Consider the following 14074-nt stretch of genomic DNA (forward strand, 5'->3'; position numbering starts at 1 on the left):
ATGATACAGTAGCAGAAGAGCAGACACATTTGGATTTAGTCGTACAGGAGGAATTGATGGAAGAGCCAGGTTTTTATTGTTTTGAGGAAGCAGAGGATGTTTGGAGCCTTCCAAACCTGCAGCGTGATAGAGTTTGAGAGGGCCAGGAGGAATGTCTGTGGGTCTTCTGTTTGAGGGTTGGCCTTGACTCCAACCTTTTGATGGAGTTTCTAAGGAGGATCAGGAGCCTCTAGCGGAGTGTGATGTTGGTGTGTCGTTCAAGACTCCTTTGTAGATGAAGCAAAAAGTTTTCAAAAGGATCCTGGCGAGGAGCCGAAGGCAGTGAAGCTCACGCAGGGAGGGAGAGATCTGGTTGGATTTGTGGGTGCCTGCAATGAGGCAGGCTGTGGTGTGGTGGACAACCTTGAAAGGAGCATGATGTGTGGCTGGGAGACTGGTTAAAAGGGTGTTTTCCCCCATCAATGCAGGAGACTGCGAGAGCCTGAACCACAATGCAGAAGATTTCGGGGGAGATGAAGGGTTTGATTTTGCAGAGTGTTGCAATTTGTGGCCAGGCCGTCTTGGATTTCCTAGCTATGTGCCTTTGGAAGGAGAGGCTGCTGTAGACAATGAAACATACTTACACATGTTTTATAATTTTGATCACAGATAGGTCTCAATAAAATACAAATAAACTGAAATTATTTGACATGCAGGTATTTATCGATCACACATCATGTTTCAAATGGCTAATGCTGAGAGCACGAACTCTTGGCTGAATTTGTTGAACAGTCACTGTTGTTTTTTAAATTGTTTAAGGCAAAAGGTTTTGCTTTGCCCGGTCTTTTCTGCGGCTTGCCTCTCCGACTGGTATTGTACATGTGCTTCTCCAAGGTCTTCAATTTTAAATCATGGAAAAGGATTTTTTTAAATAGTTTATCCTGTACTGCAAGGTATCCAAGGAGTCTTTTAATGTCTTCTGGTGACAGAAGTGAATTGTAAGAGTCTTGTTTCCTTTGGAGGGCAATCTGTTGTTCAAGTGGGTTTTCCTGCAAAAGCAAAAAAGAGTTAACACATTATCCCTTTTTTCAAGTCTAAATGAATAGCTCGGTAGAAAAGCGTAACAAAGCACTGGATAGCTATTTTTTTCTTGAAATCAATTATTTACTCAGTTCTGAAAATGGCACGCAAGAAAAGTCCTGAACCTGTTAGCAGCATACGCTTTGGTCCACGGCAAAATCCTCCTCCAACGCTGTCACCAAATTGTGGGAATACGAGTGGTGGAACTCAGATGATTCTCATCTTTCCTACTTGTTTGGTTGAACCAAGAATAATGTTCTACTCCCTTTCAGCAACCAAATCCAACACCTTTGGAGTCTCAAACTGATCAGACCTCTCTGCATCTGACCAATGAGGAAATTAAAGCTCTGGACTTACTGATCAATGACTATGTGCCATGTCTCTCCAAGTGTATGCAGATTACAAGCATATCATAATACATAAGCATAAACAAAACATAGCATTGGACCAGATCACAATACAAAACTGGATGCTGGACAGCTGTGCCAATAGTTCAAAGATGGGATTCCGACTCAACGGAACTGCCTCAATAAATGCCCATTAACTGGCGCAAACCCCTCTTGCCTCCCCATCCTGCCAGTTGACAAAACAAGACTTGTGTGTCATCTCTGATGCAACCATAAACCTGTTGTTTTGTGTAGGTTATCCCCAAGGGATAGTTTACATGATTTGCCCTCCCAAGATCTTTTTCTAAACATGTTTTTATTGTTTTGTATTCGGCAAAAGAAAGAAGCATTGGAACAACAAATCTTCAAACACTATTACTTAGTCGACAGACAACATGCCATGGAATCAACTGTACCATAAGAAATCAAATTGCCTGTCTAAGCTTTACAACATAAAAAAACCTCATCTAGCTACTGTCACTCCCCCCTTAAACAGGGCCCAATAGGAATCTGAATATAGATACCACATGACTCACGATCCAGCGATTGAGAGCCATTACTTACATTTCTCTATCTATATATTTGGTCTTTTCTTTTGGCAACTGTGTGTACATATTTCCATCTACATTTCCTACCACTTTTCCAGGAATGGAATCAGCTCTATAGAGATTAATTTACCAAGGTTGTTACCTTTTCCATACTATAGTTCTCTCACGCCTTAAATAGCCATTTAGGGTCAAGACTTTAAACAGGTTTGATATCCCACCTCTCGATCCCACCAAACACTTTACAAAATGGGTGAGTTTTCTGCTGAAATCTACCATTGATTATGGCGCACATAGTACTCCATTTATCTGTAAATAATGGAAGATAGACAGATTATTCTATCTCAGATCAATTGGTAATTGTGAATGAAAGGGTTATAAACTGCCCCCCCCTCCATACGTGTCCTTCTCTCTCAACTCCTGCTTCATATCACAGGGGGGGATTTAATCCCATCCCTAATCGAGGGGGGGCCATACTTGTCCTTCTCTCGCAACCCCTGCTTCATATCACAGGGGGGGGGATTTAATCTCATCCCTAATCGAGGGGGTCCATACTGAATGATGATGGCCAGATGGACAGATTGACTGTATGTTTCTATTTCTGGCAAAGGTCTCAGGGTAACTAATAGCAAATGTTGCTTGAGTCTCTGAGGGAGTATCTCTGTTGGCAAGTAGAGCCATTCCCCTACTGACACTGTGGCTAAAAGCAGATTTTCCAAGTGCACCCATTGCTGCCTGCCTGAGTTTCAAACAGCTCATCAGAACTCTAAATTGGAAGCTCTATCATATTCCTTAAAATGGGGAAACACTCCACCAAGGTTTGAAAAGCCACTTTAGCCTTCTTCTAATTTCGGAGAAATTGCAATATGAATTCATTGTTTTCCTCAAAAAAGACATCAGGCTTTTAATGGGTAACATTTGGTATATGAACAACATTCTAGGAAGGATTTTCATTTTGATGGAGGATTATCCTTCTCATCCAGGACAATGTCAATTTGGTCACCCCTGGTCCTTCTTGATCACTTCCAAAAGCAGAGGAAAATGTGCCTTATAGATCTCCTTCAGAAACCTTGTCACCTGTACTCTAGTGAATCTTATCCTTTCCCTTTGAATCAGGAAAGGAAAGGATGCAGCCTGGCTAGCTCTCCTTCACCATGTGTCCTAAGAGCAGTAATACAGACCTGTGGAAATTGTTCTTAAACCCGATGAGGCTGCCATATAGCTCAAGCTCCTCCATCAAAGTGGAAGCATTGGCTCCATCATGTGTAATAGGACATTGGGCCTCATTGCAAGCATGGCGGTAGGCGTGCCTGTATGGCAGGCATGGCTACCTCCATGCTCGCTACCGGCACCGCCTCCCGCGATTGGGCAATAACCGGCCTATTATGAGATGAAGGGGCCGGTAAATTGCCCATTCGTGGGAGGCGGTAATGCCGGGCTCCCGATCCCCATTTTGCCCCATAGGGCAGGATGGGAGTCAGGAGCGTGATTGCACCGGCACCGTTGATAACGGTGCCGGTGCAATCACGAGTTTCCCTCACGGGTGCCACACACCCATGAGAATGTGTGGCAGGTCTTACCTGGCGGGCTGTCAGGGACCCGCGAGTGAAACTCGGAATAAGACGGTACGGTATGGACGGTGCCGGTGCCATACCAGCACCGTCCATACCGTACTGCCAGGGTAGTAATGAGGCCCATTGTCCGCAAATGGGCTTAACCTTTTATGAATTAATAGATTATTTTCTTTTATAAACCATACAATCTCACCTCAACACCACCATGACACCTACCAACTGAAAATGCACCTAGTCTCAGTTACCTGTTTCTCTGAACTGAAGCTGCTAACAGCACATCACAGCTCTCTTGCTCTTCTCCCGCTCAATCCGACTAACAAACCCTGCCACCCTCGTTGCATTTCAGATCGGCCAAAGTGCCAAGAGACCACGCAGGTGGTACAGTGCATGATACAAGGACCTTTAACATAGCATAACATAGCATAAATGAAGCCGCAAAGGGCTGTATCATTAGACTAAAGTGCACAGGAGACAGGGGGAAACGATGCATTATCTACCTACCCAGCATCACCTTATCAGGTTGTCCATTATCAATCCCAACTGAAGAAAGGGTTGACTACAGTGCCCCTCCCCATGGTGTACAGTCTCTTCACAAAACCCGTATGATTCGACACCTCCCTCATGAATTTCCAGCTGATCCGTCCAAACACCATCTCTGCATCAGGCGATAAAAGGGCAGTCAGCTGAATCCTTGCGTAAGGAAGCCACATGGTTTACTGCTTTTCGAGTAGAGTCTGCTCCCTGTCGGGCCTTTATAAAACTGACCTGGTTGGTGTGTATGAATCTACATGATAGGGAATCCATCCTAGCAGCTGAAACCTTTGTGAGGGTCTTTCCATCTGTGTTTAGCAGAGAAGTGGGTCTATACAACAATCATTCTTTCAGGTCTTTGCCTTCTTTGGGTATGGCGGGCACAAAGGGATCAAGAAAAGTCAACAACTCCTCCCCTTCAAGAACGCTGTTGGACGCATTTGTCACATAGGGGGCCAATCCATCTTGAGAATCTCCTAAAAAGGAAATCAAGAAGCTGGACTGCCTTGAGGCTTTCACTGATCCCATTCTCCCTATACCTTCCAGAACATCCTTCGTTGTTGGAAATACAAATTCTCTCTCAACATGTTTAGAACAATTAAGTATTTCCTAATCTGTTCATGCAAGCCAGCCCATTCCACTATATACACTAATTCATAGAAGTGGGCAAAGGACCAGTAATCCCCCACTTGGTGCGGTCCGTAACACTGGGAACCCCTTGTTTCTATTCTACAAGGCGCGCAACCTATTCCCTAACAGAGAATCTGCTTTGCCTCTTGTCTCACAAAACATATGTGTGAGGAAATGTTTTTTTTTAAGTACCTCTCCCATCAATAGCCTACTAAGCTCCTACTGTAAATTTCAGTGACAAAGGCCCCTCCCTCTTTCCGTCCTTCAATAAATACATCTTCTGGTCTTTGAATCTCATTTCTGTCTGACTTGCCAGAGGACATTTCCCTTCCTTCTCCCAGAGCCCATACCAATCAACAATCCTCTGAAGATAGCTGTGGCTGCCTCCTGAACTGTGTTTCTCACTACTTGTCCTGCATCATTTATGTCAAAGTAACATTTTATTTCCTCCATTACGGTTTTCTGAAACAGAGCATCTTGAAAAAGGGATTCATTGCACTGCCTGCATGTTCCATTTTTACAGTAGCCCACTGCCCGCACCAACATTATGACCATTTCATGATCTGCCCAGCCTATTCAGTGTATGGGAATAGTGGGTGCTCAGTACACTTTGTCCTCTATATAAATAAGTCACCTCTACAAGAAAATGTGGAATGGGACGGGGAGACTCATGTGAACCCCTTTTTCTTCATGTTAAGTCCTCTCTACATACCTACCAGCAGATGTGATGCCAAGGGGGGTTCAAGGCGCTAAAGCACCAGGTGTTTTGGTTGTAGCCCCGGTTAGAAGCTCAGGGGCTACAAGGTTAGCTATCTCTGATTCCTGACAGTCCTGACATTAGCATAGCCCCAGATCTTTTCCAGACCAAGCAACACTCCTGCCTACAACGAGGAAATGAACCAAATGGCTGTTGAACACCCTAGTTTCTTCTCAACATAGAGATTGAGACACGGCCTTTTAACGAGTACCAATCCAAACATGAGACCACCTTAAGGCCTCCTCCAGAAGGAATAGGCTCGGCCCACCCTGCAATTGTTCTGAAAAACATTTGGACAGAAATCTGCTTGACCTTGATGTGAGTCATTTGATAACGTTGAAATCCCCCAACTGTCCTTTCATTATTAGGAGTGGACCTTGAAGTGCTTTACATATGGCTGTCAGAGTAAATCGCAAGGATGTTCACATAACATTTCCAATCCACCCTTCTTATCTACATCTGAAGCCCCCTGTTGAGGTTCAATCTTCCCTCCATAGATCTTAATTTACTCTCCCTCTTTAAATGTGGTTTCCTCCAAAACATTATAGACAGAATGTGCTATTACTATTCCTTAGCCACTAAATATATTTTAAAAGGTGTATTCAGCTCCTAGAAACACTTGTGTACAGGTGTGTTATAAATGCCATATCATATCATGTCATAACCCTTTTACATTCAAGGATCCCACCCTTAATCCTCCAATGGTATTAGCCATAATACATTAAAAACATTGCTACTCATCCTTCCTCTGTTCGCAGCCCTCACCTGAAGCATCCAATGAAAGTGTGGAGGATCCTCAGACTGTATCTACAGCAGGGGAGGTCTGGCAACATTTGGCCTGGAGGGCAAGAATAATTCTCTGGACCATAGTGCAGTTGCCCAAGCCCACAAAGCTGCGGCCAAAACTCCCAAAACAATTAAGCTTAGTACCAACCTTCTCAAGTATACAAAGTAAACATTATTGACAGCACTTTCCTTTTATGCAGCATACCTTTCAGTTTTATGTGTGGTTTCTTAGAGAACCGGACCCCAGGCAACTCCCGACACACACCAAACATAGTCAAATGATTACAGAAGGATAATGTACTTGGTGAAATGGGACAAATGTGCTTTAAAGCTAGGTTTCCTCGTGCCACAGTTTGCAGTTGGACTGCAGGCTATATCTTCTCTTACCATCCGATCCCATTTTTAGTTTTAGGCCAATGAAAAGAGCCAGCAAAGCTAAAGAATCCATTGGCCGAGCCAGTGTTGAACTTGTGGCCAAACATGAGCTGACACAGCAAACGGTCCATAACTGGCTTCCTGCCTTCCCAATTCACGTCACAAAACTCAAATCTGGCAACCTGTCTACCCAACCCTCCCCCCACAACACAAGACCCTCCCTTGGTATCCTTTATGCCCACCAGTATGCATTTTATAAATGGTTACATTTATAATTATTCATGGAGTAACACCATAGATTATAAACCCATATGAATAGTGAGACTTTCTCTACAGAAAGTTGAGGAACAGTGATGAAAAGTGATTTGCTCAGGATCACACAATGTATGGAGTGTGGACGGTGGTTATTTGAGCCCTATCGTCCTGGTTCCACAGCTTACAATTTAGAAAGCTGAGGAGACTTCATCTTCTCATATTCCATCATCAATATATCAGAACCAACAAAATTAATTCTGTAAAGTTATTTTTCAAGGCCTAAACTAATACACTACCAATGGATCTGGATTTCAAAGCACCAATGTATCTACAAGACAGAACCCTTTTAATCATCTGCATCTTTAGGCAAATACATCTGAAAGGACACACAATTGTAAAGACTGAGATCATAATTGTAATGAAATTTCAAAATGATTATAATCTTAGTCTGTATAATTGTGTGTACTTTTAAAACAGCAAGTGACATGACAAAGCAACCTGAAACAATATAAACAAAGTCTTAATTGAAACATTTGTAAGCAAGTATGCATCACTTTTTCAGAAAAAAAGAAAGGTGGTGTGGAATGCAGGTCAGGCACAGATCTCAGCAACAGTCAATCAACCTACTGACCTACCTTCACATATGTGATCCCCAGCATTATTTACCCTATTTTCCTTACCCATCACGCTCCGGTATCCTTCTCTTGCACAACACTCTTGATGCCCTGTTTCTTACAATTAATTTTCAGACATCCCTCACCCTTTTGCTCTATCCTTTAACTCTTAACTCAATCCCCTTCCCATACCTTGCACGCACACCCTTTCCTTGCTCACATTGCCTAGTCACCAACTGCTTGCCACTCACCCCCTTTAATTGTCCTTCATACCAAACCCATTCCTTGACTCTCATCACCTTCCGTTGCCATGGCTCACATTTAGACAGTAGGCCACCTTGATTTGACAGCCTCTGCCAGACACAAAACAAAGCCGTTTTTGGGGTCTTTCTCCTAATTGTGTCTCTGGCGTCTGTACTTGGACATGTGGAGCAAAATACACCGAAGGAACTTGGCTTTTATTGTGCTCCCAAGTTGCAGTTTCTTGGAAAGTTAGCTGCATATTTCAATTCATGGAAGCAGAGGGAGCTCCAATGAGCATTCACCTGAGATCTGGTAAAGGAGAGGAAGCAAGTTCAAACTATAATATTTATTTGTGTTTTCCAGGAAGGGGCCATGTGTGTATCTGTGTGTGTGTTTATGCGTTAGTTACTGTGGTGATGTGTTTGAGTGTATTTATGAGTGTGTAAAGTATAGGTGGAAGGCTGCATCTGTGTCCATGTGACTTTGTATCTATATATCTGAATCTGTTATTGATTTTCTTGTGTGTCTTTTGTTGGTCAGATAAGATAAGAGTGGTCTGTGCAAGACAGTGAAAAACAATAACAGACTTACCCACATCCTAGATGTCCTCATCCTCAATGGCTACATAATTCTACAATAAGACTGTCCAAACAATATGGACTGAGGCCTTACCATCATTCACAAGGCATCAGGGACATGCCCCCAACTGGAAGTTGCCACGATTGCCTCTTTCGAAAATCTTTTCTTCTGCTTCCTTGTCTCCCCAATGGACACAATCACTTTTCACATCATTAACAGACCGATCAAGCCAAACACCTCATTCGTCGAATACTTCACGGAATTGGTCACGACTGTGTCTCACACATGCCAGCAACATCTTCTTTGGTGACTTCAACATCCTTGGAAGCCAAGCAACCAAGTCAATGAAGGAAGATCTCCACTGCTTACTCGACACTCTGAACCTCACACAGCAAACGAAAAACCCAACTCACAGGAACGATAATATCCTCCACCTCATCATCACTGCCCTGCCATCCTGCGGAAGCGGTCAGACCATCCAGCAATCCCCTTTGACATTGGTCAACCCACACACATCAGAAACCCAGTAAAACAAGCCTTCAGATTATTCAAGAAATTTGCAGTGGAGGCTGTCAAGGAAGACCTCGCCAAACTCCTACCTCTAATGAACCAGGACTGTGACTCACGTCTCCAAGAACTCAGCACCAACCTCACAAACAAGATCAACCTCCATGTCCCAATGTAACAACTCGCCCTGAACCCTAAACCTTCAGCACCTTGGTATGGTCAAGAGCACAAACCTCAACGAATGAACCAACAGAAAACAGAAAAGGCTTACCGAAAATCCTGGAGAGCATCCGACCTCGCACTGCTCAAGGAACTCTTTGCTACACTCAGACGACTGATGGCCAACTACTACTTACACAACCATAGCCAAGGTCAAGAATGAAAGCGCAGCCCTCTTCAAATCCACCAAGCACTAAATCAACTCTCTGCCCGACTAATCCGTGGCGCACTAAATCGTAAATATTCACTGCCATCAACTCTTTCTTTATCAACAAGAACACCATGATCAGCCACCGCATAGACTCCAATGCCAAAACTGACAGCACACTACACATCCCATCTGGCAAAACCATAAGCACATGGACGCCATTCAAGTCGCTCACTATGAAAGACCTCACTGCCACGCTAGCATCCCCCAAGGCCACATAATATGCAGACAACATCATCCTGCCTTCATACTCAAGACCCTTCTGACTGAAGCACTCCCCCCTTACCTGACAATCCTCAACAGCTCCCTGACTCAAGGCACCTTACCTTCAACCCTCAAGACCGAGCAAATCCTCTCGCTACTCAAGAAAACAACACTGTACCCAGATGACCTAAGCAACTACCACCTAATTACCCATATTCCCTTCCTAGGTAACATCCTTGAGAAAGTAGTAGCCATCCAACTCCTCCAACAAATGAAAGTCAACATCCTCCTTCAGTCCTACCAAACTGGCTTCAAACTCAGATGCAGCCCAATAACGTCTACTATCAAGTTAATCAATGATGCTCTTAAAATCCTCAATGTTGGCCATCCTTGCCGACTGGTTCTCCTTTACCCTTCAGCAGCATTCCACACAGTAAACCACCAAACACTCATTGACAATCTATATTGCTTGATGGGGATCCGCAAGATCCGTCTCAGCTGGTTCAAATCCTAGCTGTCTAATTGCCACCTGTTTAGACAAATGGATTCCTCCAGATCACCAACTTTACCCATTACATGTGGAGTCCTCCTCCCACGTGATCTTAAATCTTTTCATGAAACTGATAAGAAACCCCCTATATCCACACAGCATCCACATCCACCAAAACACAGATAACACATCCGCTCTCCCTCAAGATATCCTCCATCGTAGACATCCACAGACTCAAGGACTTCCTAACATTGATCCAGTCGTGGATGTCCAGTGCTCAACTGAAGCTCAATCTTTCCAAGACTGATTTCCTACTCCTTACCAACAACACCAAACACACTCACATCCAGACCTGCTCTCTGCTATCAACCTCAAGAGCTTCTCATCCCAGAAGTCCATCTGTGCCAATTCCCTTGGGTATGACATCGACAGACACCTCTCCTTCAAACAGCACACAGCAAGGGAGACACAAACGGCTTGGTACCAACCTTCCAACCTGCAGAAAATCAAGCTCTTTATCCCAGAAAACAACTTCAGATCTGTTGTCCAAGCCTTGGTCCTCTCCTACCTGGATGTTGACAATGCCGGTTTGAACGACTCATCAAAGCACTTTGCAAATTCAACCACATCACCCAGGCCCTCATCGAACTGCACTGGCTCCTGCTGTAAGTCTGTGTTCATCTTCAAATCTTATTGCATCATCTACAAGGCTGTCGCTCAGAAGACCCCAGGCTACTGCACTAAATGAATACCATAATAATCAAAATAATCATAATAATAATAACTTTAGAGTTGGGTGGTAATGGTAAAAATTGCAGTATTTGGAAAATACTGACAGTTTTACCTTTCACCCAGGGGTGTGAGCAATTACCATTAGTGATATTCCATGGGAATACCAGCAGTGCTATCATAGGCAGACATTGTACAGAAGATCCTGCTACTGTTACCTCCACCTCTGAAGTGGGGGTAAAAAATCCAAATTGGCCCCACATGTTTTATTAAAACCTTTATTTACTGTACAAAGGGAAGTGCCGGTGATTCCCCTAAATGGAGTGAAACAAGGTTTTACAAAGGCCAGGTTAAGGGGGTGTAAAGGTGGGCATCTCTGATTGACCCCTCTCACCATCTTACTCATGTAATGCATACACGGGTCAGAATGTACCCTTTCACACCTAAAACAATGTACAATAGTGGTATGACCCACTACAGTATATAATCCATTTGCACCTACACATTGAAGGTGAAAATGCTTGAAACCAGTGTTAAAAACCTTTTTACATTACCACCAGTGGGGGTGGTATTTCTGAAATAGCTCTTGCAATATGTCAGAAATACCACGTCCGCTGGTGGAATTGGGCTGATTTTCAGTAACTCTCTCCAGTGGTATTTCATTAAAAAAATTCACCCAACCCGAAATGACACACTTTGTTTGTAGTTCACTGGGATTAATGCCTGAATGTTACATCTGTCTGTGTGTTTTGCAACTGTGCCCAAAGGAGAGTACCACAAACAATCCACTAGTCATTTCTATAACCACTCTAAAATATGCAGCTGTGTCCAAATGTGAGTACCACAAACAATCCACTAGTTATTGCTATAACCACCATAAAATATGCAGCTGTGCCCAAAGGTGAGTACCACAAACAATCCACTAGTCATTTCTATAACCACCATAAAATATGCAGCTGTGCCCAAAGGTGAGTACCACAAACAATCCACTAGTCATTTCTATAACCACCATAAAAGATGCAACTGTGCCCAAATGTGAGTACCACAAACAATCCACTAGTCATTTCTATAACCACCATAAAATATGCAGCTGTGTCCAAATGTGAGTACCACAAACAATCCACTAGTCATTTCTATAACCACCATACAATATGCAGCTGTGCCCAAAGGTGAGTACCACAAACAATCCACTAGTTATTGCTATAACCACCATAAAAGATGCAACTGTTCCCAAAGGTGAGTACCATCAACAATCCACTAGTCATTTCTATAACCACCATATAACATCCATGGGTGCTAATCCAGGTGCTTTTAATCTCTTTTTGTAATGTACTCATTTGTGATCAAGGACATCATCGGAACATAGGGGAAGCATTCTTGCAGAACGACACAGAGGAAAAAGATCTAATAAGATACTTTATCGGCAAGTAGCAGTCGTGACGAGCTGCTGTGGATTGTAACAGACCAATGGTGTATGGGGCGCAGTGGTGCAAACATTACCATCCAGAGTCACAGAACCTGTCATTTAAATGTGCAGATTGCTGCTTGGCAGTATGAACAGGCCCCTGCAGCATAAACTCTTCTCCCTCTCACTCACAGAGAAGGGCCATGTGTGGGGCCACCCAGGCACATCAACAACATTGCTGAAATCAAGATGAGTGCCTTGCGCCCCATCTGCACAGAAGCTGAGCAGGCCTTGCAGCACTCAGTTCCTTTGAGGAAGGGTGAATTGTGAAGGATTTGGTCTTTTCAATTATTTATATGACATTTTTGCAGCTCTGGCTCAGGGAGCAACATCCCAGCCAGCCTGGGGGCAATTGGGGGGCAATTGATTTGATTTGATTTGGGAATGTGTATCGCGCATATCCCTGAGGAACCAAGCAGCAAGCTGCATCTAGACGCAGATCTAGTATGCAGCAGGAAGAAAGGAATACAGTACAACCGCTATTTGAAATGTATACAATCAAGTGCATTTTCGGTTGCCTGAAAACAGCCAGGGACTTGATCTGTTGCAGATAAAGCGGAAGGGCGTTCCAGGCACGGGGACCAGCCACCGAAATACGCCTATCCCCCCAACGAGTGGTTTTGGAAGGGGGGATTACCAGAAGACCTTGATACGTAGATCACAGGGAGCACGTAGGATTGTAAATCATAATTTTTGATGTTAAAAATGCTGGAGCCAGGCAACAAATGCATCCAAAAACGAAGCACAACGGCTTAAACTGCATCCACTGCTGGACCGGCAGCCAGTGTAGACCTCTGTGAAACTCTGAGACTGGCAATTTCAATGGTAGAGAGAAAATCATACGTAGGGCTGAGTTTTGGGACACTAAAAGGCGCTGTTGTTGATATTTTGAACTGCCTTCAAGGAGCACATTACAGTAGTCCAACCTGGCACCTAACACCGCCAATTGATCATGCTCAGAGCAATACCAAACCCAAGATATCGCCTTGCCCATGTATTGGCTCGTTTTGTGGAGCCACATAAGGAAGGGGGGGAGCCCACAACATGGAGAGAGTACTGCATGCAAATTCAAACCAACGAATCCCATTTGTTACACAAGTATGCCGCACACCTGAGAAAAATTGAGTTGGGGAGGTCCCAGGAGAAGGCGCCAGGCCCTTGTGATGGAGAACATGTTTCTCAGAAGGATGTGGGCGTCCGGAGAGAGGAGAGGGGTGGCAAAGGAGTGTGCTGGAAGCAAGAGGAGTGGAAAGGAGATGGCTGGTTTGGATTTGGCTGATGGATAAGGGAGGAGTTGATAGAAGAGGAGAGATGACTTGGAGGAGACAAAGAGAAGGCGGTTGGATATAGCGGATGATGAAGGAGATTGTGGTGATAAGGTGGAGGTGAGGAGAGAATAGAATGAGGTGGTGAGATTTCAGGATGAGGTGGTGAGAGAACAGGAGGGTGTAGTGAGATCAGAGATAGTAGTAGCCGGACAATCAGTAGGTAAGACCACAGCAGGCAAGGGTGAAACACCACCAGATGAAGATAATGATCATGAGGAGGAGGTGACTGAGACATTGGTGGAGCAGCAGGAGAGGAGGCATAGCGCGGACAGGCTACGACAGAGGGGGAAGGTATTTAAGATCAAGGCCTGTGGTCACAGGTAGCTGATATGCTCCAAAGACCGCCCTGAGCCCAGCATTCCCCAGAGACTGTTGCTTCTCCCTCTAGTCACACAACCACCCCCACCCCAAGGGGGCAAAGGAGATGTGGATAAAACAACCAACATCCCAACTTCATCTTTGAGCACAGAAAGCTAAAAGAAATACAAAAAGAATAATTTACAGTCTCTGTCTACATTATTTAATGCTCCAACCTTCACTCAACCCACACTTCCGGAGTGCCAGGGGACCACTCCAGGGGTGATACTGTG

General features: G+C 44.2%; 1 protein-coding gene across 1 annotated transcript in view; it reads right to left on the minus strand.

Annotated features, from left to right (window-relative positions):
- Nucleotides 1-680: 680 nt before the first annotated feature.
- The window catches only part of TEX46 (testis expressed 46), a 223760-nt gene continuing 210366 nt past the window's right edge, over nucleotides 681-14074 (minus strand). The window contains exon 2 of the mRNA XM_069625254.1: nucleotides 681-1028. Within this exon, the coding sequence (XP_069481355.1) occupies nucleotides 729-1028 (300 nt within the window). The 3' untranslated portion in view covers nucleotides 681-728. The remainder of the gene's footprint in view (nucleotides 1029-14074) is intronic.

This window comes from Ambystoma mexicanum, chromosome 11 (assembly GCF_040938575.1).
Source record: "Ambystoma mexicanum isolate Mex_15411 chromosome 11, UKY_AmexF1_1, whole genome shotgun sequence".
Classification (NCBI taxonomy): Eukaryota; Metazoa; Chordata; class Amphibia; order Caudata; family Ambystomatidae; genus Ambystoma; species Ambystoma mexicanum.